General features: G+C 33.5%; 2 protein-coding genes and 1 long non-coding RNA gene across 4 annotated transcripts; 2 read left to right on the top strand and 1 right to left on the bottom strand.

Annotated features, from left to right (window-relative positions):
- Window positions 1-4,682: 4,682 nt before the first annotated feature.
- Window positions 4,683-11,838, top strand: LOC123908078 (abhydrolase domain-containing protein C22H12.03). The gene is made up of 13 exons (XM_045958586.1): window positions 4,683-4,995; window positions 5,258-5,392; window positions 5,506-5,532; window positions 6,170-6,260; window positions 6,652-6,695; window positions 7,087-7,185; window positions 7,692-7,749; window positions 7,829-7,881; window positions 9,056-9,157; window positions 9,401-9,466; window positions 10,175-10,287; window positions 10,593-10,764; window positions 11,546-11,838. Exons 1-13 carry the CDS (start codon window positions 4,861-4,863, stop codon window positions 11,615-11,617), a joined length of 1,167 nt encoding a protein of 388 aa, XP_045814542.1. The 5' UTR covers window positions 4,683-4,860; the 3' UTR covers window positions 11,618-11,838.
- Window positions 11,645-11,948, bottom strand: LOC123908079. The gene is made up of 2 exons (XR_006809553.1): window positions 11,820-11,948; window positions 11,645-11,784 (listed from the first exon to the last, which is right to left on the bottom strand). It is a non-coding gene; the product is annotated as an uncharacterized LOC123908079 (long non-coding RNA).
- A 2,109-nt stretch (window positions 11,949-14,057) lies between these two features.
- Window positions 14,058-21,105, top strand: LOC123908076 (light-mediated development protein DET1). Of its 2 annotated transcripts, none has more exons than XM_045958582.1 (12): window positions 14,058-14,265; window positions 14,378-14,492; window positions 15,616-16,043; window positions 16,144-16,372; window positions 16,960-17,133; window positions 18,181-18,249; window positions 18,399-18,455; window positions 19,087-19,173; window positions 19,272-19,436; window positions 19,585-19,680; window positions 20,451-20,550; window positions 20,784-21,105. In XM_045958582.1, the coding sequence occupies exons 2-12, from the start codon at window positions 14,418-14,420 to the stop codon at window positions 20,921-20,923; spliced, it is 1,620 nt and encodes a 539-aa protein (XP_045814538.1). In that variant the 5' UTR covers window positions 14,058-14,265; window positions 14,378-14,417; the 3' UTR covers window positions 20,924-21,105. The 2 variants fall into 2 exon arrangements, with proteins under 2 accessions (XP_045814538.1, XP_045814539.1); XM_045958583.1 differs by having other exon boundaries at window positions 14,059-14,265; window positions 19,093-19,173.
- The last annotated feature ends 1,277 nt before the right edge of the window (window positions 21,106-22,382 follow it).

Below are 22,382 nucleotides of genomic sequence, written 5' to 3'. Positions count from 1 at the left end.
ATAGGTTCACATAGGTGAGTGCAAGAAGACATTCAATACATGATTTATTGATTTCTTTTCTTTTCTATCTGTTTCTTAATATTATGAAAAGCAATAGTTGAAAAATCTCTCATACCTACCAGCTAAACTCGAAAGCTTAATTGCAAGATGTAGTTTTCTTATTTGACATACTGACAGTCAGGTACTATATATATTCATAAGCAATTAACTTAGTTCAAAATCTTTGATTGAATTACAGCCCCACTATATGTATATTTAGAGAGTGAAACATAGATATAAGATAATCTATATGAATAACTAACCTCACTGTTAGTGCGTTGCCTACAGTCAAAATATGCACGATGATGACCAAAGAACACAGCTGGTTCGGCAATGAAATGCAGTGGAGAAAAAGTATTGTCAGCCGCCACACTTCTTTTTCAAAAACTAGGTTTTTTGCTCAGGCCAGGTCAGCCTATTTCTTTAAATAGAGCAGACCAATGCTTTTTTATAAGCCTATTTAGCTAAAAAGGCCAGGCCGCAGGCCATTAAAAAAGTCTTTGAGGCCTACTAGGCCGGCCTATTTAAGTTAACATGAATAATATTTTTATTACGATTATTATTTATATATTAAAATTTATACTTTGATTAAATTATAAATCTATTAACTTTTTAAGTAATTTAAGTTTATTAATCTACATTAGTTTTTAACATATATAAATGTATTATTATAAACTAGAATTGAAATATGATGACATATATAGTCAAATTCTCTAAAATATCAAATGGAACATTATTTTATTAGTTCATAAGTATATTTCAAAATAAATATAATTATTTATTTAAATATGTTCATATGAAATAGGCTTTTAAACAGGCTAACAGGCCACATCAGACTTTCAAAAGGTCAGGCTCAGGCCTAGAATTTAAGCCTATAATAGGCCACATGCCAGACTCAGACCTTCGATTTTTTGACAGGCCAGGCTCAGGCTTGGCAAAGCCTAGCTCGGCCTAGCCTATTCCCACCTCTAGATACAACTAGGATAAGTGGCGATGCAGTTGCCTATACTCGTTCGAAGGTATATATGTCACCTACCCTTTGGTATATAAGAGTCAATGTGATTCAAACTCAAGATTTATTACTGAGATTTCCTCCTGAGAGTTCAGAAATTTTTGTCCAAGTTGATTTAGGGACCCTGCGTACGAGAACTTGTTTTTCGAAGAATAAGAGTGCAAAACCATTTTGGAATGAGTATTTGATGTTTGTTGCACAAGAGCCTTTCAATGAAACACTTGTCCTAAGTATCGTGCAACGGACACCGGCTAATCATGTATGCTCGATCAAAACAAATTGAGTTAAAAAACGTATCCAACTTCATAGAATTTTGATCAATATTTTGTGAGGCAATATGAGGATGATGATGCTGTTGGATGTGAAAGAAGGTTTTGAATTCATTTGACAGAACAAGTGGTTTGTTGTTGTTTTCATGATTTTGGAAGATATGTGATGGTGTGAAGCTTAGAGAATAATAGGTTTTTATTTTTATTATACTATATTTTTTATTTATTTAAACTAGAATTAGTTAAATTGTATTTATTAAGATTGATTTAATGATATTCAGAAATCCTAGCTCAACCGACAAAAAATTGTCGAAATTGTTAAGTCGAACGCTATGACTGGAGTTCGAGCTCCAACTCCTCCACTTATGTGTGCGAGTTTATAATAATTTTATCGTTTCGTCTCTAAAAACAATTATTGATTTAGTGATCAGACATTTAGATTATATTCTATTTAAAAATTTAATTATAATTGCATTAATAAACAATTAGATTAAAATTGCTCGTGATTGGAAAGTCCCCGCGTATCATACTTATGGATTGAAAAGTTTCGGTGTGTTATACTTAACGTGAAGCAAATCGGTGTGTAAATGCTCCGGCAAATTTGGGATGCCATCAATAAACCAAATTGATATATTATAGGCATTATCCTGATCAAGTTAGTTCGTTATTAGCTGATTTTATGGAAATTGCTATCCCTTTAATTTTAATTTTTGTTTCGGGCTCTCTTTTGTTTAAAAAGGAAATCATATTTTTCGATAATTTTTCATGATAAATTTACATTACCAAGAATATTTTTTTATGTAGATTTTTTTTTATTTTTTAAAAATAGACAAAATAACAAGTTATTCACCGATCATTAGTTGAAGTAGTGATGATTGACATTAGACTTGATAGGGAGGATCACAGTTTGATCCCGTAATTATGATCGAGAGGGGACTAACATATATAAAGGGAAGAAATATAAAATTCAAAAATCAATTAAAACGTTCAAACCTAACATTTTTTATATTTTTATCGGTTGAGTTAAAATTGTGACCATAATATCGGCAATCCTGTTGATACAGAACCACAGCACGTGTTAAAGGACGTGGCAGCGGCCCACAGTTGATACAGTTGGGCATTGGCAATTCACAAAGAATTGGACGGTGCTGCATTTTCAATTAAATTGAACTAAAATATTCGAATTCTTTTCTATTTTTCTGTAAATAAAAATTATTTTCTACTCCACATACACCAGCTGTCACAGAAGAAACACAAAGCATGCAATTAAAATAAAACTAGTTTAACTTACCCGTGCGATTGCACGGGTTAATGTCAATGAAAAATATAAATTATTAAAATTTTCTTATTTTGTGATTTTTTAATTATTTATAAAATTATTTTTTTATTTAATGTAATTTATTTAAATATAAAAAATAATACTTTTTTAGTGATTTTAAAAGGGAAGCAGGGTGGAGAGTGATCTTTCACTCCCATGTTATTTTTTTTTGCCAGTCGCAACTCTAACTTTTTTTTATTATTTAATCATTTAAAATAATTATTGTGTTAAATTTATATATAGTTACATCGATAATTCAACTAATAAAAAATTTCCATAAAAATATTTAAAAAACAATTGGGGAAAAAGACAAATTAATTTCCTTGATTTTATGAAGTTAAATTTATGTTCCTGAACTATCATCTCAACTATTATTTACATAGGATAAAATTATATAATCATGTAAAATTCTATCAAAAGTTTGTGTAAATTAAATATTCATTCCCCGTATGTTGTAAAATAATCGTGTGAAATATTCATTCTCCGTAAATTGTCAGAAATTAGAATAAAGATCGAAATAGGAAGAACATCGAAATTGTAAATATGATTTAATATTAATTTTATAATAATTATCTGATTAGTTAAGTCTGTGTTTGTCAAAAAAAATAATAATGATTATCCGATTGATAAATTATAGGATAAAATGATCTTGTTTCCAATTTTTTTTTTGTAGAGTCTTGTTTCCAAACTTTAATAGTAATTAATCATATTAATAATTAATTGGGATTGGTTTAATTAAATATATTTCAAAAATTAGTGGATTAATAATTAAAACTTTCCATATTTAATGTTTCAATTGAATCATGACATGAATATAGACATTGTTCATATAAAATAATCTGGTCAATAAATTATTTGATTTATTCTATATTTGATATTTTTTAAGAAATTTACAATAATGTGCATGAATATCTATTTTTTGGTGGAGCACATTAATGTAAATTAACCGACAATAAATAATTAAAAAAAATCTAAATTGGAAATAACGATTTTTGCCAAATAAAGTAGATGAAGTCCAATTTTAGAATTTGATTTATAATGATAATCGTCATATTGCCAAATAATTGACTTTATAAAAATTAATATCGTACATGAATTAATGCTAATTGAAAAGGTTGTGAGAAAATGGCATCTCAACAAATGCTTATAGAGAACATCCGCATCATTTTGAGGAGGAATAAAAATTATATAAGAAGTGATGATTAGTGTTTTTTCTCGTGAGATCTTGAAATTGAACTCCAAACTATAAATATTGGCTAAATTACAAAATACAATCATTAAACCTAAAACTACAAATCGTTCTATATAATAGACATAATTAAATTATTGAAATCTAGCATCGAATTTCTTGTTGCATGAAAAATTATGCTTGTAATTGTTCCATCTAAAATAACGACTATGTCCTTAGGATCATGGATCAATATGGATTTAACGCATAAAAAATCACCTGAATCACATGAAAAAAAAATTAGATCATGAGAAAAAAATATGAAAGAAAATACAGAAGAATAAAAGAAAGAATGAATGATGGGAGAAATTTGGAAAAAATGTATCAGAAGAGTTGTTTATATTTATACCAAAATGTGGAATACAATATTAATTAACATTCCTTAATTTGTCATTTTGGTTCCTACCATGATATAATTAGTAACAGAGTATTAAAACAATTAAATAGAAAACATGTAATAATTAAGACAATTGTGAGAATGGTGGTAGTGATTGATTAATAATATAAGATCAAATTAATTAAGAAGATAAGATCGAAATCAAAATCAACCAAAATTGGATATGTAAACCTTAAGCAGTTTTAACCAAACGACAAATAAGCAAATGTGGTCTTAGAAGATGCCATGTAAGATTAGAAAAAAATTAGTTGATCAAGAGAATGCCATGTATGAAAGTTTTAATGAGAAAAAACTCCTAAACATATAAATAATAGATAAATAATATTCACACATTCTATCTCAACAGGTGAAAATATCAAAATTGTTAATGTCGGACGGACATTATGACTGAGTTTGAATCCATCTCTACTTTGTGTGCGAAAAAATATTTATTTGACAGTAAAATAAAATAGAAAATATTGAATTTAAAGAAAAAGCGCGTGAGCGTTGAGCTATATTGGCGGCTCCTCTCTTTCTCCGTCAGTGAGGTTCGGACGGAGACACCATTCTTCGGTGTCTCCATCTCTCTCTCTCTCTGAATCTCCATTTTCATCAGACATGCCGCTCTTCATCAATTCTTCCTCCTGCTTCACCGCCACCACCACCGCCGCCGTTAACTCCTCCGATCGGAATTCCACTTTTCCCTCCAATTCACGCAAACTTGCAACACCTCGCATTCTCCACCTCCCTCAGGTACATTTCTTCTTATTTTTATCTACTATTTACTTCGATAATTTCTATGCTTCAAATTTCTCATATATCCGATATATATCGCTACTTATTTAGATTCATCATAGTTGAATTTGAGCTTCGCTTGTGTAATTTCAACTATTTCAGTACTTGAATCGGTTTATATCATCAATTCGATTGCTAGTTTTTGTGTATGACGCTTTGAACTTTGACAATTTGAACATTGCGAATTATCTATTGATCTGTGATTTGTTTCTTAATCTAGAATGAGAAATTCAACGTCTCTGGATTGTCTCTTAGTCACTCTAGCTGTGTAGTTAAAGATAGGACCGTATCAAATGCATTGGTGCGCGATACGGTTGGACCAAAGGAAGATGTGGCTAGTTCCTCTAGCATTTTGGTAAGTTAGAGTGTATCTAATGATTTACTTTGTAGTTGTACAAAAGAATTATCTAATTTTGTCATTGTTTATCGCAACTGAGAGTATTTTTTGTGTTTTTTTTTATGTCTCAGGCATATGATTTGATTCAAGGGGCACTTGTAAGTATTATTTATTTCTTGGTTACGTTTATCAGGAATTTGTCTGTACGTAGGAGATAGTTAATGTTCTCACTTTCTAGATGTATTAGTATTATTGTGTTCTATTCAGTCCATTAAGGCGTAGGCGAGTGTGTGTGTTGTAGGATTATTTGTTTCTAAATTCATACTAGTATCTTGTTTAGTTGTTCTTTTCTGACAATAAAAAAACATCTACTCTCGTCAGTGTTCACGTCACTCCTACTGTGTTGGTTTAGGATGAAATAAGATATGTTATTTTAAGCTGGGATGGTTTCGGGTAGAATGTTAGACATTAATTATATAAGCATCCCATATGTAAACAAAGTTCTTCTACTAGGGAATATTTGGAGAACCTAAAAGTGTATGTTATGGAAAAAAGAACAAGAATAATGAATTCACTGTACTGGTCCTTGGAAGAGGACGGTTCACTATTCATCGTTTTTCTCTCATAGAGTCTCAATTAGAATTGCTACTATTAAGCTGTTTCCTCAAACAGTATAATGATATTAAATACTGACATGTATACAATAAATTTTAAAAAAAATACTCTAAACCATTAGTTGGTATGAACATTTCAATAGACTAATATATATAAATTATTTTGATATACACTATACAGGTGAGGTGGAGTTCTGTTATGGACAGATCTTTACCTGATCCACCAACAGCTGTCTTTCTGCACGGGATTCTTGGGTGCAGGAAAAACTGGGGTGAGTGCTACTGTTTGTGTATATTGTGCATGATTATTGTGTTGCAGCAATGTATTCCACCTGATCAAACTTGTCTTCTATGGGATCTCAAAACTCATAGAATTTTAGATTACCTGTTGTCTTGTTGGGAAATCTGCAGTGTTCATGGTTACTGTGTGATCGGTCATTTAAAAGTCTTGCTTTCTTATTCAAGAAAAAATGGATCAATGTTTTACTGCTTTTATTGTTTGAGTTTCAATGATCAAGATGTATCCATGTTTACTTCTCTCGCTGTAGTTCTCATTTGGTTCTGATATTTGGGTTACATATTTTGGCATAGTTGTTAGCAAATTTAAATGGGAAAGAAGTTTTTTTTAGTTTTATAATCATTGTTCAAAGAATGATATTTCAGGAAGTTTTGCAAAGAGATTGGCAAGAGAGTTTCCAATGTGGCAGGTATGTTGCTGTACGCTTTTGTTTCAAGTTTTGTTATATTATACTTCCCATATAAATACTTTATGGTTATAGTGTGCATTATGACTATGGGTTTAGTTTTCATCTACTAAGAGTATAGATATATTTACACTATCAAGGAACCTTGTATTTCCATGATTTTGAAAATTTAAAATATGTTACAAAGTGTAAACCTTAGTTGCAACAACAATGGTCACATTCTTGTTTATCGATGAGATGGAGGGAGTAATAAATAAGTATGGATTGAATTATTAAACTCTAGTATTAGGCGATATTTTGTTTTTATGTTATCATAAATTTTGATCATTGGGATTGCAATTGAAGAATGTAAATCAATCTGAATCGTGTTTGTTTCTTGTGTTTGTATTAACAGTTTCTTTTAGTAGACTTGCGATGTCATGGCGATTCAGCATCAATGAAGAAGAGAGGTCCGCATACTGTTGCATCTGCTGCTCTTGATGTTTTGAAACTGGTATGTGTTTTTTTTAACATGTTTCACCAAAAATATTTATATGGTGGGTGTTTTATAGAATGGGGCAGGGTCTATATGACTTTCACACTGCGCTCTTCTGGTTAAACCTTGGTTCTGTGAGATGGAATACCCAGTGCTCAACCATTTGGATGTCTTTCGTGATTTATGGCCTGCATCTAGTTTGGGCAAATACCTGAATTATTTTTGGCTTACCACTTTATTTCCCTTGATTTTTAGTTGCAATAGATTATCCTTTCTTTGACGTAAATGTTAAATGATATCAATTGTGAGAATGAGAACCCTTTGTGTGTGTTTTCTCCATCTCATTTCAAATATGTTTTCCACGTTTGAGATTTATTGTACTTCCGTACAAAACTTGTATTGCTTAGTCAAACTCTTTGCTGCACTTAATAGATTTAGTTAAAGAGAAATTATTAAACTCATATTGTTATGTACACATGTAAATTATTTTCTGTTTCGTGTAACGTCATTCTCTCTATTGTTAGGTTCGGGATCTAAGAATAACACCTCGTGTGTTAGTTGGCCATAGTTTTGGGGGAAAAGGTTAGTTATTCAATATTACTTTTTCCTATTTTCAATAGCTTTGGAAGTCATTTCTACTTACATTGTACTGCATGTTCAGTTGTTTTGAGCATGGTGGACCAAGCTGCAAAACCTCTTGCTCGACCAGTCAGAGTAAGCCCAAATTTGGTTGCCTTTTGCTGGATTGATTTTGGATTAACTTTACTGTTTTGATCTTTTTGTTAAATTTATGTGATGTGGTGTACACATTATTTTGTGTGTGCCTATTTTAAGTACTGTGCAAACTACAAGATTTAATGAGACTTTTAGAGTTATGATAGGATAGGAAAAATGGGCTTCCCTTAATCATCCTAATACTTCAGAATATATGCCTGAGATTATATTTCCCTCAAATCTTAATCATCTTAATAATTCAGAATACATGTCTGAAAAGCAGAAATGTAGGCAAGTAGACCCCAAGGATTCCGTAAGGAATGTAGGAAAAGGACCAAAGACGCCAAATACAGGCCAAACAGCAGAAAAATGCAGTGAACAGAGGTCCAAAGTTCAGAAGATCCATGCAGTTGCAGTGAGTCTCTCGGAGAGTGGTGGAATAGATTGGAAAAGGACTTTGACCTCTCTTGCACAAAAAAATGGACTGGAAAATGCTCAGTCAAAATAAAGAAAGAGCTTGATTGGGGAATTCAGACTGGCTATACTGCATGGTGTGTGTGAATGAAGATAATAGTGTGTCCTAGCTGGCATAGTGTCAGAGGGTGATGCCATCTGGAGGTTGGTGCAGCTGGGAGTGTGATGGAAGCTTATAATGTGCAAAAAACTATCTGGTTAAGTTTCAGTGTGAGGTGATGTTAGAAAGGCATGACAAAATAGATAGAAAAGGTGCTTGAAGAATATGATGGCCAGAAAGAACCATGTAGTACACTCACTGATGTGTGGAAAATGTGTAGAGATAAAATGCACACATGTGGGGCTGGTGCTGACATTAGAGGTTATGCAACTTGGGGGGTAGGTGGATCATAGGATTCTTCCAATTTGAAGTTGTTTAATTCTGATCAGTGTTGTCAATAATGCACTATAGCGGTGTAGGGAAGTGGAGTAGAGCAGCCTCTGGCCGCTACAGAACACGCAGTAGAGGAGCTGTTTAGTGTAGTGGCTAAAATAACAGATGTGACAGCTTCTATAGCGCCGCACTTTAGAACGAGTTAAAAATGTTAAAAACAAAAGCCCTTAAAATTCAAAGTTGACAAGGATTATAATTAGATTTCCTATTCTTGTTTGCTTTACTAGGCTATACTCTAAGTCTCTAACATTCCTATGATCTTTGAAGGCTTGGATTCTGGATGCAACCCCCGGAAAAGTTCGAGCAGGTGGAGATGGAGAGGACCACCCAGCAGAACTCATATCCCTATTAAATACACTGCCAAAGGAGGTAGATCTTTAGTTGATTCTTCTATTGATTTGTCACTTAATATTGTATGTCTTTTCGAGTAAATGAATGTAATGGTGATCTTAATTTGATTTAACATGTTGCTGTTGGTTTGGTTTCTCCATGTGTAGTTGTTGGGTTTAACCTGAAGTCTTGTTTTCATAAGTATTGAAAATTCCCTATTTCGTTGGTATATTCACATTGCATTTTTTGTTTTGTTGTTGTATGGTATTTTCCTCAAGGAAGGTCTCTTCAAAGAAGGATGTTGTCAAAGCTCTTATTCAACAAGGGTTTTCCAATGATGTAGCACAGGTACAGACAGAACCATGGCTTACTTTGTACTGACGACTTTTCTAATTGTGCATGTATTAGTGCTTGGTTATGTAGTATTTAAAGGTGAAGCTAAAGTCTAAAGTTAAGCAAGATATTTGATCATACCATCCCGTTTAATCTCCTGCTCTTCAATGGCTATCCATTTTTATCTGACATTTGGTCAATCCTCCTATGAAAAAATGGCATTTTATGCTAAAATGCAACTAATTATAAACTGCTATAGAGTTTAGCTGGTAGACATGCAGTGGAGTTGGAGAGCTTCCCTGTATTGCTGTTGTTAGTTTAGTGCTCTTTAATTTCTGTTTTTAAGGGAATATTTTATAACCCTTATTTTCCTTCTAATAAAATGTAGTCCCTAAACTATCACAGTTTCTTCAGTGTAGTCCCTGCCTAAACTATATAAGTATCATAATTAGTTTGATTTCTGAGTTCTGACTTTGTCATAGTAATCATTTCATCAGATGCCTGATTAATTAAGTTATTAAAATATTTTAGAGTTTTGGTTCCTTGATGAATAAGTTGGAGATTACAAATAAGACAATTCACAATAAAACTAACAAAGATAAAATAGACATCCTTTTTTTTTTAATAAAGGAAGAGGCTGAGGCCCAGAAATAGATGTGTTCTTTTGATTGGCAATTTGTGTTTATTATTTTTTTAAATTTTTTCCTCCTGTTTTTCTTGTAGTGGGTTGTGACCAACCTTCGACCTACCAGCTCTCCTAACTCACGCTTCTCATGGGTGTTTGACCTCAAGGGGATATCAGAAATGTATCAATCCTATGAAGAAACAAATTTGTGGTACTTACTGTGATCTGTGATAACACCACTAGCTGTAATGTATTGATTTATATAAACCCTCTCTAGTGGAGTAAAATAGGGTTCTGTCTAGTGTGTGATTAGAATGAATGCATAATAGTAAGCGGTTCTGCATGTTTGTTAATTTGATATTTAATACGTACTACTAAAGAAATAAGTTCCATGGTTAATGCATATACTGATGCTAAAATTAACAATAGGTGCAATTACTTTCAATTTTGAATTGAATTGTTTTCACACCAGAAGATTATTGTGGATCCTGTAATATCTTATGATTCTGTTCATAGGAAAATTGTTGAAGATGTACCTCGGGGTGTGCACATAAATTTTTTGAAAGCAGAGAGGAGCCTACACAGATGGGCTCTTGAAGACCTTCAGCGGATCCATGTTGCGGAGGAGGTTGCTTCCGAGGAAGGAGGTGGAGTTGAAATGCATGTTCTTGAAGATGCTGGCCACTGGGTATGGTATATGGTTATGTTTTTTACAGTATGGTCCCCTTATTTGCATGCCTTTCACCTTACACAGTCCATTTGATATCTACTAGAATACTTTCAAATAATGTGAGTAGCCACTAGCCCCATAGCATTATAGATGTTAGGGGATAGTGTGGGTGGGGACACTGTGATTTTAATTATTTATTACATACTCTTAGAATTTGGGTGTGACGTAACTCAACCCCACAAAACTGACTTGTAAGGGCATGATTGTCCAAACTTTATAAGCACTACTTAGGCCATATCTCTAGGAAATGTGGGACTAAACCCAACCCTTCACACCCGACTTATTGATGGTACTGGATAAGATCTTTCAATATTTGAAGGGGCTGAACATATTTTTGACCCAGATCATCTGCAGTTAGGCAGCAGGTGCACCCAAATCTTGGTTGTTAAACCAAGGTACAATCCACATTTGGTTGCACAGAACACTAACCGCTGTTTCATCAAGGGGTTGGTTATATTATATATTGATGTTACTAGTTTATTGGTTCTCTTTCTCCAGGATTGGTTAATCAAAGTCTAAAACTATTTGGTTTAATATTAAAAAGCTCATGAGTGTTGATTTAATTAAATGTTTGCCAGAATTACTTGTTCATGTTTGTAGTGATTCCATCGTGGTTAGATTCTTTCTTTGGAATTTGTTTCATGTGGATACATATTGAAGATGAAATGATGATGGATTGTGTTTTGCAGAGCTTGCTTGTGACATTATTCAAAATAGTATTTAACTTTGTCTATAACAGGTACATACCGATAACCCAGACGGACTCTTCAGGATACTGTCATCCTCTTTCCAGGGAAACAGCAGGACGTGACTTTACTAGTAGTAATTATGTATTTTCTATTTTGTTCTTGGTGCAGTTGTCATCACAGCTTGATGTTATCAATTTTTTTTGTTTCCTAGTCATTTTCACGTTCATTTTTCTCCTGTTATCACTTCTGCATATACTATTATTTTTTGCTCTCTTCTTGTGCATCATATCTTGAGAGTTACTCTATCAATTAAATCTCTCCAACACAAGTAGTTGGTACATCATGCCCTTGGTTTTTAGCAGCGCATTGTTTCTAAGTACATATGATACGAGCACAACCTTTAGGAATTGTTTAGTATGCATTCACGGTGTTAAGTATTTCAACATATCATGAATCCATCCCAACCTTTAGGAGTTGTTCACTGTGCAGGCATCATGAAGAGTTGTATAGTCAATCTTTCTAATATGATTGACATATATATTTTTTAAGAAATTAATTTGATTGCCTCCTCGTAGATTAAAAGGTGTCTCGATAGAGAATAGAGTGTGTAAGTACCATTAGCATTCCTCTTTGATTGTTCCATGCCAAAGACCCCACTCGTTGCCTATGCCCACCTCTCTCTCATATCCAAGGCTTCAAGCTGAAAGCACTCTAATTTCTTGTTGTCAACATAGTAATATAGTCTTCTTTCTATTCCTATGAACATGGCATTTTCTTCTTTAAAAGTCTCGTTTGTGTGTTGGCTATTCTCATCATATTTTTCATTTTCATCTTAGGTGAGCTTTTGAAGTTTAGAATTGATGATGAACTTTTTTTACTTTTAAGATGCTCACATCATAATTTTCTTCACTTTGATGTTAAGTCGTGGAAACTGTGCCTTCAGAATGCTCGTTTACCATGATTTTCGACTTATGCTGCTCTCGTGCTCTTATAGGAGGAGCGGTTGAATTGATTGGTCACAACACCCGCAATTTTATAAGCGACAAGACTAGAGTATCATCTAACGCATACTTGCAACATTTGCAAATCAACAAGCCATCAGGACGCTCCCTCGATATAATGATTACTGCTTGCCAGAACAATGAAAGTACAATTTATTTTTTTTATTGTGCAATCAACCTCCACATTTTTTGGCTTCTGCTCATGTCCATCATACAAAAAAAAAAGGAATTCATGTCAATCTCAAACTTTAATTTGGATAACTAATTCATTTTTAGGATAATGTTTGTTTAATTTTTTCAATAATAATCAGCAACTTGTTGTCTATAACATTTATCAAAAACTAAAATCAGCAACTTGTTGTCTATAACATTTATCAAAAAATAAAATAAAATCAGCAACTTGTTGTCTACAACATTTTGTTAAACAGATCCAAATGTTGAACATTTCGAAACTAACTGCGACTCCATTTTCAATTTTACAAAACTAAAATAAAATCAGCAACTTGTTGTCTACAACAATTTTGTTAAACAGATCCAAATGTTGAACGTTTCGAAACTAACTGCGACTCCATTTTCAATTATATTATGGTCATATTTTTGTAAGATTGCTACAAAACTATTGTGATATGATTTTACTAAAGTTGATGCTACTATCTATTGCATTTAACTATTTTTTTTTTACGGGAAATTGTATTTAACTATTGATATTAGTATGAAATTGTATAATATTTTTGGATGAAGTTTCTTTACAATGACACGGTGTATTATCTAATGTTTTTGGATGACAATGTTGGTTTTAAGACCCGGAGGGGTTATTATATTATTAAATGAGTTTAATGGAGGAGTTTAATTGATGTGCACCGTCAGTGTAAAGATTTTTTGCACATACATACAATGATGCGTTGCCACATCATCTAATGAATGTGACACTTCATGTATTTTTAATGTCATACATGATGTGTCGGTATATTATTGGACGCATGTGTAAAATAACTTTACACTGACGGTGCATATAAATTAAATTCTTTGAAGAAAGTGGGGTGAAGTGAGGTGACATGGCAGAATACATGATTGTCATTGGTTGACAGTATAAAATAATTTTACATTGTCGGGCATATTCTTTTTCTCTTATTAAATTATTACATCCTATGAATTTCTTCTTTTTGTCTACGACAACGTATTAATCTTTTCCTTTTACTAAATAATACTTTTTTTCCACGTAAAATGTGATTATTATTTTTTATTAGAGATTAAACTTAAGGTTTCATTTCTGGTGTCAATTTGGATTGGATAATTTAATTTCTTAAAAAAAAAATAAATTGGAGTGAACAAAAACTGTGAGTAGTAAAATTGAATTTTACTCTAAAGGATACTATCATCATCCTTACATTTAAATAGATAAAATAGTTTTTTTTTTGTCAAAAGATAAAATAGTTTTTCTTACAATATAATTGAGATATATATGATATGATTATGTGGTCTCACCTTATCCAGATATAAAAAGGGAAAAAGAGTCCTATAAAACAAAAACAAAAAAGGTATAGTAGTTGGGGGGTGTATTTTATAGCAATCAAGTTGAATTGAAAAAGAGCGGTGGGTGGGAATAGTAATAATAGGAATAGGAATACGAATACCTGTTTTGTTTGTTTGTTTTGTGGTTAAAATCACGAACGGTGACGTGGCATATCCAAACTCCATTCTAAGTATTAAACCCCCAAATCTCATTCTTTCCGGTCACCGTTCTCTTTCCTCCGTCGTCGTCGTCACCGGTAATCTCTCTCTCTCTCTCTCTCTCTCTCTCTCTCTATGCAAGTATGCAACTAGTTTCTCACTCCTAATATCATCATTTCCTCATTATTGATGTGAAACTTTGATTTTCAGGGTAAAAGTTTCTTCTGAGTTTGTGGAAAAGCTTTAATTAATGTACTACAGAAGCACCAATATTGCGGCTAGGATTTTCGATCGTCAAATTTGCACTCCTGCTCCTGGCACTACTGTAACTAATTTCTTCTTCTTAATTACTATCATTTCTATTTTATATTTGTTCTCTTTTTAGTTTAGTGTACTTTGTTTGGTGTATTCATTCATTTTTCAATAGCTAATGTGTGTGGAGTAATTGATGTAAACAAATGCTTAAGATTTAAGAATTTTTACATGGTTTATGCTTAGCTACATGAGTTTGTAAGGACCCTGTTTAGATAAACAGCTTATGTATAAGCTATTTTTATAAGCTATCCTGGATATTTTATATGGAAATAAGCTGAAAACAGCTTATGGCATGTCCTAAGTTGTTTGTTTCCATAAGCTCTCCCAACGAATCTCACTAATGTTTATGCTAGGAGATAAGCTCAAATAAGCCAATCTAAGCAGACCGCTGTTTGGATAAACAGCTTATCATGATAAGCGGTTATGTATAAGCTTACATAAGCTATTTTTTATAGCATTAGATAAAATTAAATTAAATTGTTTTTGTATATGTTATAGGCTGTTTTCATAAGCTATCTTGGAGAAGTTATAAACATAAGATGAAAGAAGCTCATGAAAATTTCACAAGTTGTTTTTCTAAGTTCTGTCAAACAGTCTCACAAAACTTATGTCAGTGGATAAGTTCAAATAAGCTCATCACAACAGGCCCAGTCTTTCTAGTCTTTTGGTTGGCAGTTGGGGTTGTAATTGTAAGTGTAAATATCCAATAAAGGATATTAGGTAGGAAAATAAGGGTAAGTGATTTATGCTATTTGCATTACTGTATTTTTTGGATATGCAGAGAGATTTAAATAGTGTCAGGCATAAACTGATGATTCTAATGTTGAAATATCCAATAAATACTTTTGAAATATCCAATAAAGGATATCAGGGTAGGAAAATAAGGGTAAGTGAGTTATGCTATTTGCTTTACTGTATTTTTTGGATATGCAGAGAGATTTAAATAGTGTCAGGCATAAACTGATGATTCTAATGTTGAAATTTCAAAAGTATATATGGTGTGCCGGTTTGGAAAATTTGCTTGCTTATAGTCAAGTAGAGAAACTAGCATATCTTTGTATTGTTGTATTGTTCCTCTGGTGAAGGAACCTGAATTGAATATAATTTTTGCAGGTGTAATTTAATTCTTGCAGGTTCATCATGCTCGGCGATTCTATGAAAATTTGGTTCCAAGTTACACAATATATGAGGTTGAGTGCCCAGACCATTCATTTCGTAAATTCACAGAGGATGGTCAATACCTTATAAGTTTCAGCAGAAATTATCAAGAGTTGATTGTTTATAGGCCTAGATGGCTTTCTTATTCATGCAATGATGAAGATTGTGATAAACATGATTTGCCATCAAAAGCAAGAAGATTTGACAGTTTTTTCACCCAATTATATTGTGTACCACTTGCTTCTTGCAATGAACTCATATGTAAAGATTTCTTTCTTTACATGGAAAGCAATCAATTTGGACTGTTTGCCACTTCTACGGCCCAAATTCATGATGCACCTGCTGTTGGAGGAGCTGTCCAGGGTGTTCCTTCAATAGAAAAGATAACTTTTCACCTTTTGAGGTACTTTCTTGTCTTCCTTTATATTTCGAGTTTTTCTTTTTGAGATCTTCAAAATCGAAGGACAAATCATATTCTGATTATTCTCAACTATTATATTTAGAATGGAAGATGGAGAGATCCTTGATAAGAAAGTCTTCAGTAATGACTTCGTTAATTTGACCCATAATATGGGTGTCTTCTTGTATGATGATCTATTGGCAATCGTATCACTTCGCTATCAAACTATACACATTCTTCAAATTAGGGACTCTGGGAACCTTGTTAATGTACGTGCTATTGGGGAATTCTGCCGTGAAGATGACGAACTTTTTCTCAATTCAAATGCTCAGGTTGGCTAGCTTTTGGATTTAGCATTATTCTACATGCATCTTGTTGAGTATTCCATTAGATAAATTATTGTTCCTTTTCAACAGTAAAATCTGCAAAAAAATAATAATTGAATATGCTTTTAAGAGCCCCTTTGAATTGACTCAGTTGGATTTGTGGGACATGCAATGAGAGTCCACAGGTTCAAACCTCTGCAATATACTCCATCCCTTTACAGCCTCGTGTGGGATTCCCCCTGGGCTAATATCAGCGGTGGGTCCTCCCTTGAGCCAAAATATAACTTTTTACGAATGCTTTCGCAATTCCTTTTTAAAAATCACAGTGAATTTGTTTAACACCTTTCAAATGCTATTTGAATCTGTTGCACGGTTCAAACTAACAGTTTTATGGCCATCATTGATTGCAATTACATCTTAATCATACGTGCCAGTTTTCATCTGCATGCGTATACGATGTACCTTTATATGTTGCCAACCAAATTTCTGTGTGCAGTAGCTTATGTGTGTGTGTTGTGTGTCATACAAAATTCTGATGGTTTTGTGGAAATATTAAAGGACTAAACTCATAACAGACAATCATTTTCTGACAGGGCATGTCATTGTCTGACAGAAATAAACAGCAGCAGGTACCTGAGAACCGTTTAGAAAATCACATGCATCAAGGTCAGCTTAATACAGAGAATTCGTTTTTAAGTGGTATAAAGCAGCGATTGCTTTCATTCATATTCCAGGGAATATGGAATGAAGAAACAGATGATTCCTTGGTTAGTCTTATAAATTCACTTCTTATTGCACAATATTCTTTTCCCATGTTTTATTTGGCTGTTTCTATGCTTAACATGTTGCAGGGAGTTTATAATATATAAGGATAGAGGCACATAGCTTATTCCCAAACATTAGTATCTTTTGTCCCTTTTATCTTTGATATAGTGAAAGCTTTGGTTTCTTTTCTATTGTTCTCCCCAGCAAATTGTTGAGATGTTCTTGTGTCTTACACTCTCACTGCTTATGGACATTATTTGGTGTTGTATATTTCTTTCTCCACAGGCATACATGTGTGAGAATGCATGGGCTTGTTGTCCCGCTTTGCAATTGTTATGCACACTTGCACTTTTGCAATAATTTAGAAACATGCACTTTTGCAATAATTTAGAAGCAGAAATTATAATAAAAGAGTTCCTGCTCAAGATGTTTCCAGTTAAGTAATAAACCACTCAAGTGATTAACCATGTTCAAAGGGTGGTTGTTGAACGATCACTTAACTTAATAAACCACTTGTATGCTTAGCTGCTCCTAAACTAGAAATATTTTTAACAAGAATTCCTTTTCTATAGTTTTCCTCCCCACATAATATATCATTATTAGGTCATGGTTTTTTATCAGATTATTAGAACATTCTTAAGCATGAATAAGTGTGGAAAAAGAAACATTCTAAAATCTGAAATGGCAGACCCGTAGAAGCTGCTCATTTTTTAGAGAGTACAAACTGGATTTTGGTATGAGTTATATATAGAATTTAGAAGAGGCAAATGATCTGTTTCTAGACCTAATACTGTTGTATAGACTTTATTGCATGGATCAATCATAGCACATAACCCCACCGAGTGGAAAAATTGTTTAGTGGTTGTTGCCATTTCTCATAATTACTGCACTGCATTTTTCACTGTCTCTCATTTCCGTGTTTCTGAATTGTGGTTGTGTTTGATTTTTGGCTATGTATTATATGTGTAGCTTTCTTTTGTAATTTGTATCTTTTCTCAACATGTAAATTCATCATTTTAATACTTTATTTTCTTTTTCCGGTTCATCAGAGGATCCAAAGACTTAGGAACAAGTTTTACTTCCACTTCCAAGATTATGTTGATTTGATTATCTGGAAGGTAGATCCTCAAGACACGTTATGGATCATAACATAACTGGAACTGGTTCTTTATCGCCGTTTTATTTTATCATCAGACAAGACCATTTATTGATTTTTATATATACATTGAGGAATCTAACAAGTTGCATCTATTCAATTCCTGAGCAGGTGCAATTCTTGGACCGACACCACTTGCTAATTAAGTTTGGTAGTGTAGATGGAGGGGTAAGTTCTCTTTGTAAGTGTTTTATTTGTTTATTTTTTTCTAACAATAACATTTACAGACCCTAAGCACATAAAATGAAATTAATTACAAGAAACTGAGAGAGGGCCCAAGGCCAAATTTTAAATAGGAACAGTATCGATCCTTTGCTTATAACTATCTAGCAGTTTCCTTGAAGTAGACCTCTAGCTCTAGCCTCTGTAGGAGTCAACCTCTAGCTCTAGCCTCTGTAGGAGTCAATTGGCTAAATGGCTGCCCCTGTCCTAACTTACCGAAAACAATTAATGTCAAGGATTAACTCTTCTTAAGTCTTGAGCTGGTAGCTAAAGTGGCAATTATCTTCTTACAAGCCCTCTCTGAACGCAGTTTCATCTTGTTATTGAGATTTAATCATCAGAGTTGGGGCAACTAGGGTTGAACTTTTGATCACTAGGTCAAGATATCTCATACCATGTTAGGGACAACTCTTAAAGGCTTACAACTGTTAATTGGAGGCTCAAGAACAATTTTATCTCTTAACAATTTGATCTACCTTGCAACGATGGGGCACGGCTCAACCTGCTAACTTGAATGGAATCAATATGTTCTTTATTGAGGTAGTATGACAGATGTGCTGATATTCATGTTTTGAAGCCTCAGGTGTCAAGAAATGCTGATCATCACCCAGCTTTTGTTGCTATATATAACATGGATACCACCGAAATTGTATCTTTTTATCAGGTAAATTTGTTTTTCATCATGTGTTTTATTTTCTTGGGTTTTCTCTATTACAGTGTCTTTATATTTTTCCTCCCTGATTCGTCTTTACATTCTATCAGAATTCAGCAGACGAGCTTTACATGTTGTTTGAGAAATTTTGTGACCACTTTCACGTCACATCAAGGAATTCAATGTATATGAATTTCGTATCATCTCATTCAAATAATATTCATGCACTGGAACAGCTACGGAGCATAAAGGATAAGGCAAGCAACTCTTCACAGGTAAAATGTTGTTGCTGGTTGTAACCTTGTAATTGCATGCTCCACTCCTTCGTTACCCTGATAAAAGAAAGGAAGAAAGAAAAAAAAAAAAAGGCGATGTACATGGCATGCTAATGTAAGCGTATAAAATTTGTTTGTTGTTTTGCAGTTTGTGAAGAAGATGCTTGCCTCTTTGCCTTTTAGCTGTCAATCACAGAGTCCTTCTCCGTACTTTGACCAATCTCTTTTCCGGTTTGATGATAAGGTTTACTTCACATGCTTGTGTTCTTGTCTATTTTCCTTGCAATGATAATAGTCTTTTTATAAAAAAAAAATAATCAAAATCATTTGGCGATAAGTTAGTTATAAACTGGTTAAAGTGGAGTTATAGCTGTTAAGATCAGCGATATTAAATTGTTAGTGGGACTGGGGATGGGGAAACCATTTGGACGTCATTATTCATTTGGAGACAGGCTGCTGTGCTTATTGCTTGAGGTATTATGAGACTTTGATGTTGTGGTTTTTAGATAGCTGGAAAGAAATTCAAACTGAGTTTCTTTTGGTGGAGTTGGTGGGAACCTTTGTAAGAATGAAATTGAAAACCGGAATATTGGATTGATATGGTAATGGTAGCAAAGTTCTAGAGATTGATTACTGGTAGAGATTTCAATTTTACTGGAAAATAGAGGGGTGTCTAGCTTCAAGTACAGTTGAAGAATGATTGTCTCTAGGTTCCTTACACACTTCAGGTTACTCATGCAGAAAAGGGATAGGTTTTTTTTTTTTTTTTTTTTTTTTTAAAAAAAATTTCATCGGTAAACTCCAAGGTCTACTTGCCAGTGTTTTTCTTTTATCTGACATGCCCATTGATGCCCCCATATAAAAAAAGGGGTTTGCTTACACACATCTGCAAGATCTGTTGAACTATGAACATAAGTTCTCAGCCATTTAATTCACCTTCTCTATCTCCTTTGTAATCTTTACAAAGTATAACGCTTGCTATGGTTATCTTTTTAATTCTTCCCTTCATTGCAGCTAATTTCTGCAACTGACCGGCATAGGCAATCAACTGACCATCCAATCAAGTTCATTTTAAGGAATTCTCCATACACTCTCAAATTTAAGATCAAACCAGGTGCACATTTTCTCCCTGTTGTTTTGCATTCTAAACATCAAAATGTCAAACAATGTACTTTAGTTTATTGCTAGACACGTGCACACACTTAGGTTGATGCTTATCAATGTTCTATTTGATCTATAATGTATTGGTTTTCTTATATTATTAGTTGTCTTACCAGTAATTCATGCAATTTTGATCTGCTTTTTGAACATTAACTTAGCAAACTTTATTTTATGCTTCAACTTTAGGTCCTGAAGCTGGTAGTATGGATGGTCGTGCAAAAAAGATCTCTTCGTTTCTTTTTCATCCAATTTTGCCCTTTGCTCTATCTATTCAACAGACTTTGTTCCTGCAACCTTCGGTTGTAAATATTCACTTTCGAAGATGATTGTGTAGATTTGCTTTTCTTTCTGTTGTAAACTGTTTTCACTGAATCTAGAGGATTGCAAAATGTATGTCGATCAGATCAGATTCTATTGCTTTGCTCTCGCAATTCATGTTCGTTTTATATTTTCCTCAGATGTAGTTTAGTGAACTTTATTTAAGCAAATACAAAGTAGCTACTGAAAATTTTATCATTTAAAAAAGGGCAGAACTTAAAAGGTCCTAATGTCCTTGTTTTTAAAACAATACTGTAGAAAAGCATATGGGTGATAAGTGATAACTGACTGTAATGATTTATTATGAAGGAAAGAGCTCCTTTTATAGGAGAGAAAATACAAATTCAGCTCCTTTATTTTAGGAGTAATATAATGACTCTTAAATAAGTATAATGACTCTTAAATAAGAAAATAAATAGTACTAAATAGGAAATATTTCAACACCCCCCCCCCCCCCCCCCCCCCCCCCCCCTCAAGTTGGTGCATAGATGTCAATCATGCCCAACTTGCTGATCAAGTATTCAAATGTTGTTCTTCCCAAGCTTTTGGTCAATATATCAGCAGTCTGTTGATTGGAAGGGATAAATGGCAAGCAGAGAGTACTAGAGTCTATCTTTTCTTTGATGAAATGACGGTCGATCTCAATATGTTTTGTACGATCATGTTGAACCGGATTATGAGCAATGCTTATAGCTGCCTTGTTGTCACAGTACAATTTCAATGGGAGTTCTACCTCTATCTTCAGTTCTTTTAGGACTCTGAGAATCCACATACCTTCACAAATTCCTTGGGCCATTGCTCTAAACTCAGCTTCAGCACTACTTCTTGCAACTACTCCTTGTTTTTTGCTTCTCCAAGTCACTAGATTCCCCCACACATATGTGCAATAACCTGAAGTTGATTTTCTATCAATAATGGACCCTGCCCAATCTGCATCAGTGAATATTGCCACATTTTTATCATTGGTCTTCTTGAAGAATAACCCTTTTCCAGGAGTTGCTTTTAAGTATCTCAAGATTCTGTGCACTGCTTCAAGGTGTTCTTCATATGGTGCATGCATGAATTGACTCACAACACTAACAGAGAAAGCAATGTCAGGACGAGTATGAGTCAAATATATTAATTTTCCAACCAACCTCTGATATCTTCCAGTGTCAACTGGTGTGTCCCCTTTCTCCCAAAGTTTGACACTTTGGTCCATCGGTGTGTCAGCAGGCTTACAACCACTCATACTTGTCTCTTGTAGGAGATCAAGAACATATTTTCTCTGAGAAACAACAATTCCTTTCTTTGACCTTGCTACTTCCATGCCAAGGAAATACTTGAGGGGACCCAAGTCTTTGATTTCAAAATCTGCTGCTAAGTTTCTTTTTAATCTCTGCATTTCTATCTCATCATTACCTGTAAGAATAATATCATCAACATAGACTATCAAAACAGTTATCATTCCATTTTGACCTGACTTTA

This window comes from Trifolium pratense, linkage group LG2 (genome assembly GCF_020283565.1).
Source record: "Trifolium pratense cultivar HEN17-A07 linkage group LG2, ARS_RC_1.1, whole genome shotgun sequence".
Taxonomy (NCBI): Eukaryota; Viridiplantae; Streptophyta; class Magnoliopsida; order Fabales; family Fabaceae; genus Trifolium; species Trifolium pratense.
The sequence above is the reverse complement of the archived record's forward strand: the minus strand, read 5'-3'. Positions and strand labels throughout refer to the sequence as shown.

Excerpts from the sequence above, each read along its gene's own strand:
- LOC123908076 (XM_045958582.1), top strand. The coding sequence starts at position 14,418 with ATGTACTACAGAAGCACCAATATTGCGGCTAGGATTTTCGATCGTCAA. Across the intron at positions 19,174-19,271 it reads AAATTGTATCTTTTTATCAG|AATTCAGCAGACGAGCTTTA; the intron begins GTAAATTTGTTT and ends ACATTCTATCAG. Across the intron at positions 19,681-20,450 it reads TTTTCCGGTTTGATGATAAG|CTAATTTCTGCAACTGACCG; the intron begins GTTTACTTCACA and ends CCTTCATTGCAG.
- LOC123908078 (XM_045958586.1), top strand. The coding sequence starts at position 4,861 with ATGCCGCTCTTCATCAATTCTTCCTCCTGCTTCACCGCCACCACCACC. Across the intron at positions 7,186-7,691 it reads CTCTTGATGTTTTGAAACTG|GTTCGGGATCTAAGAATAAC; the intron begins GTATGTGTTTTT and ends CTCTATTGTTAG. Across the intron at positions 9,467-10,174 it reads TTTCCAATGATGTAGCACAG|TGGGTTGTGACCAACCTTCG; the intron begins GTACAGACAGAA and ends TTTTTCTTGTAG.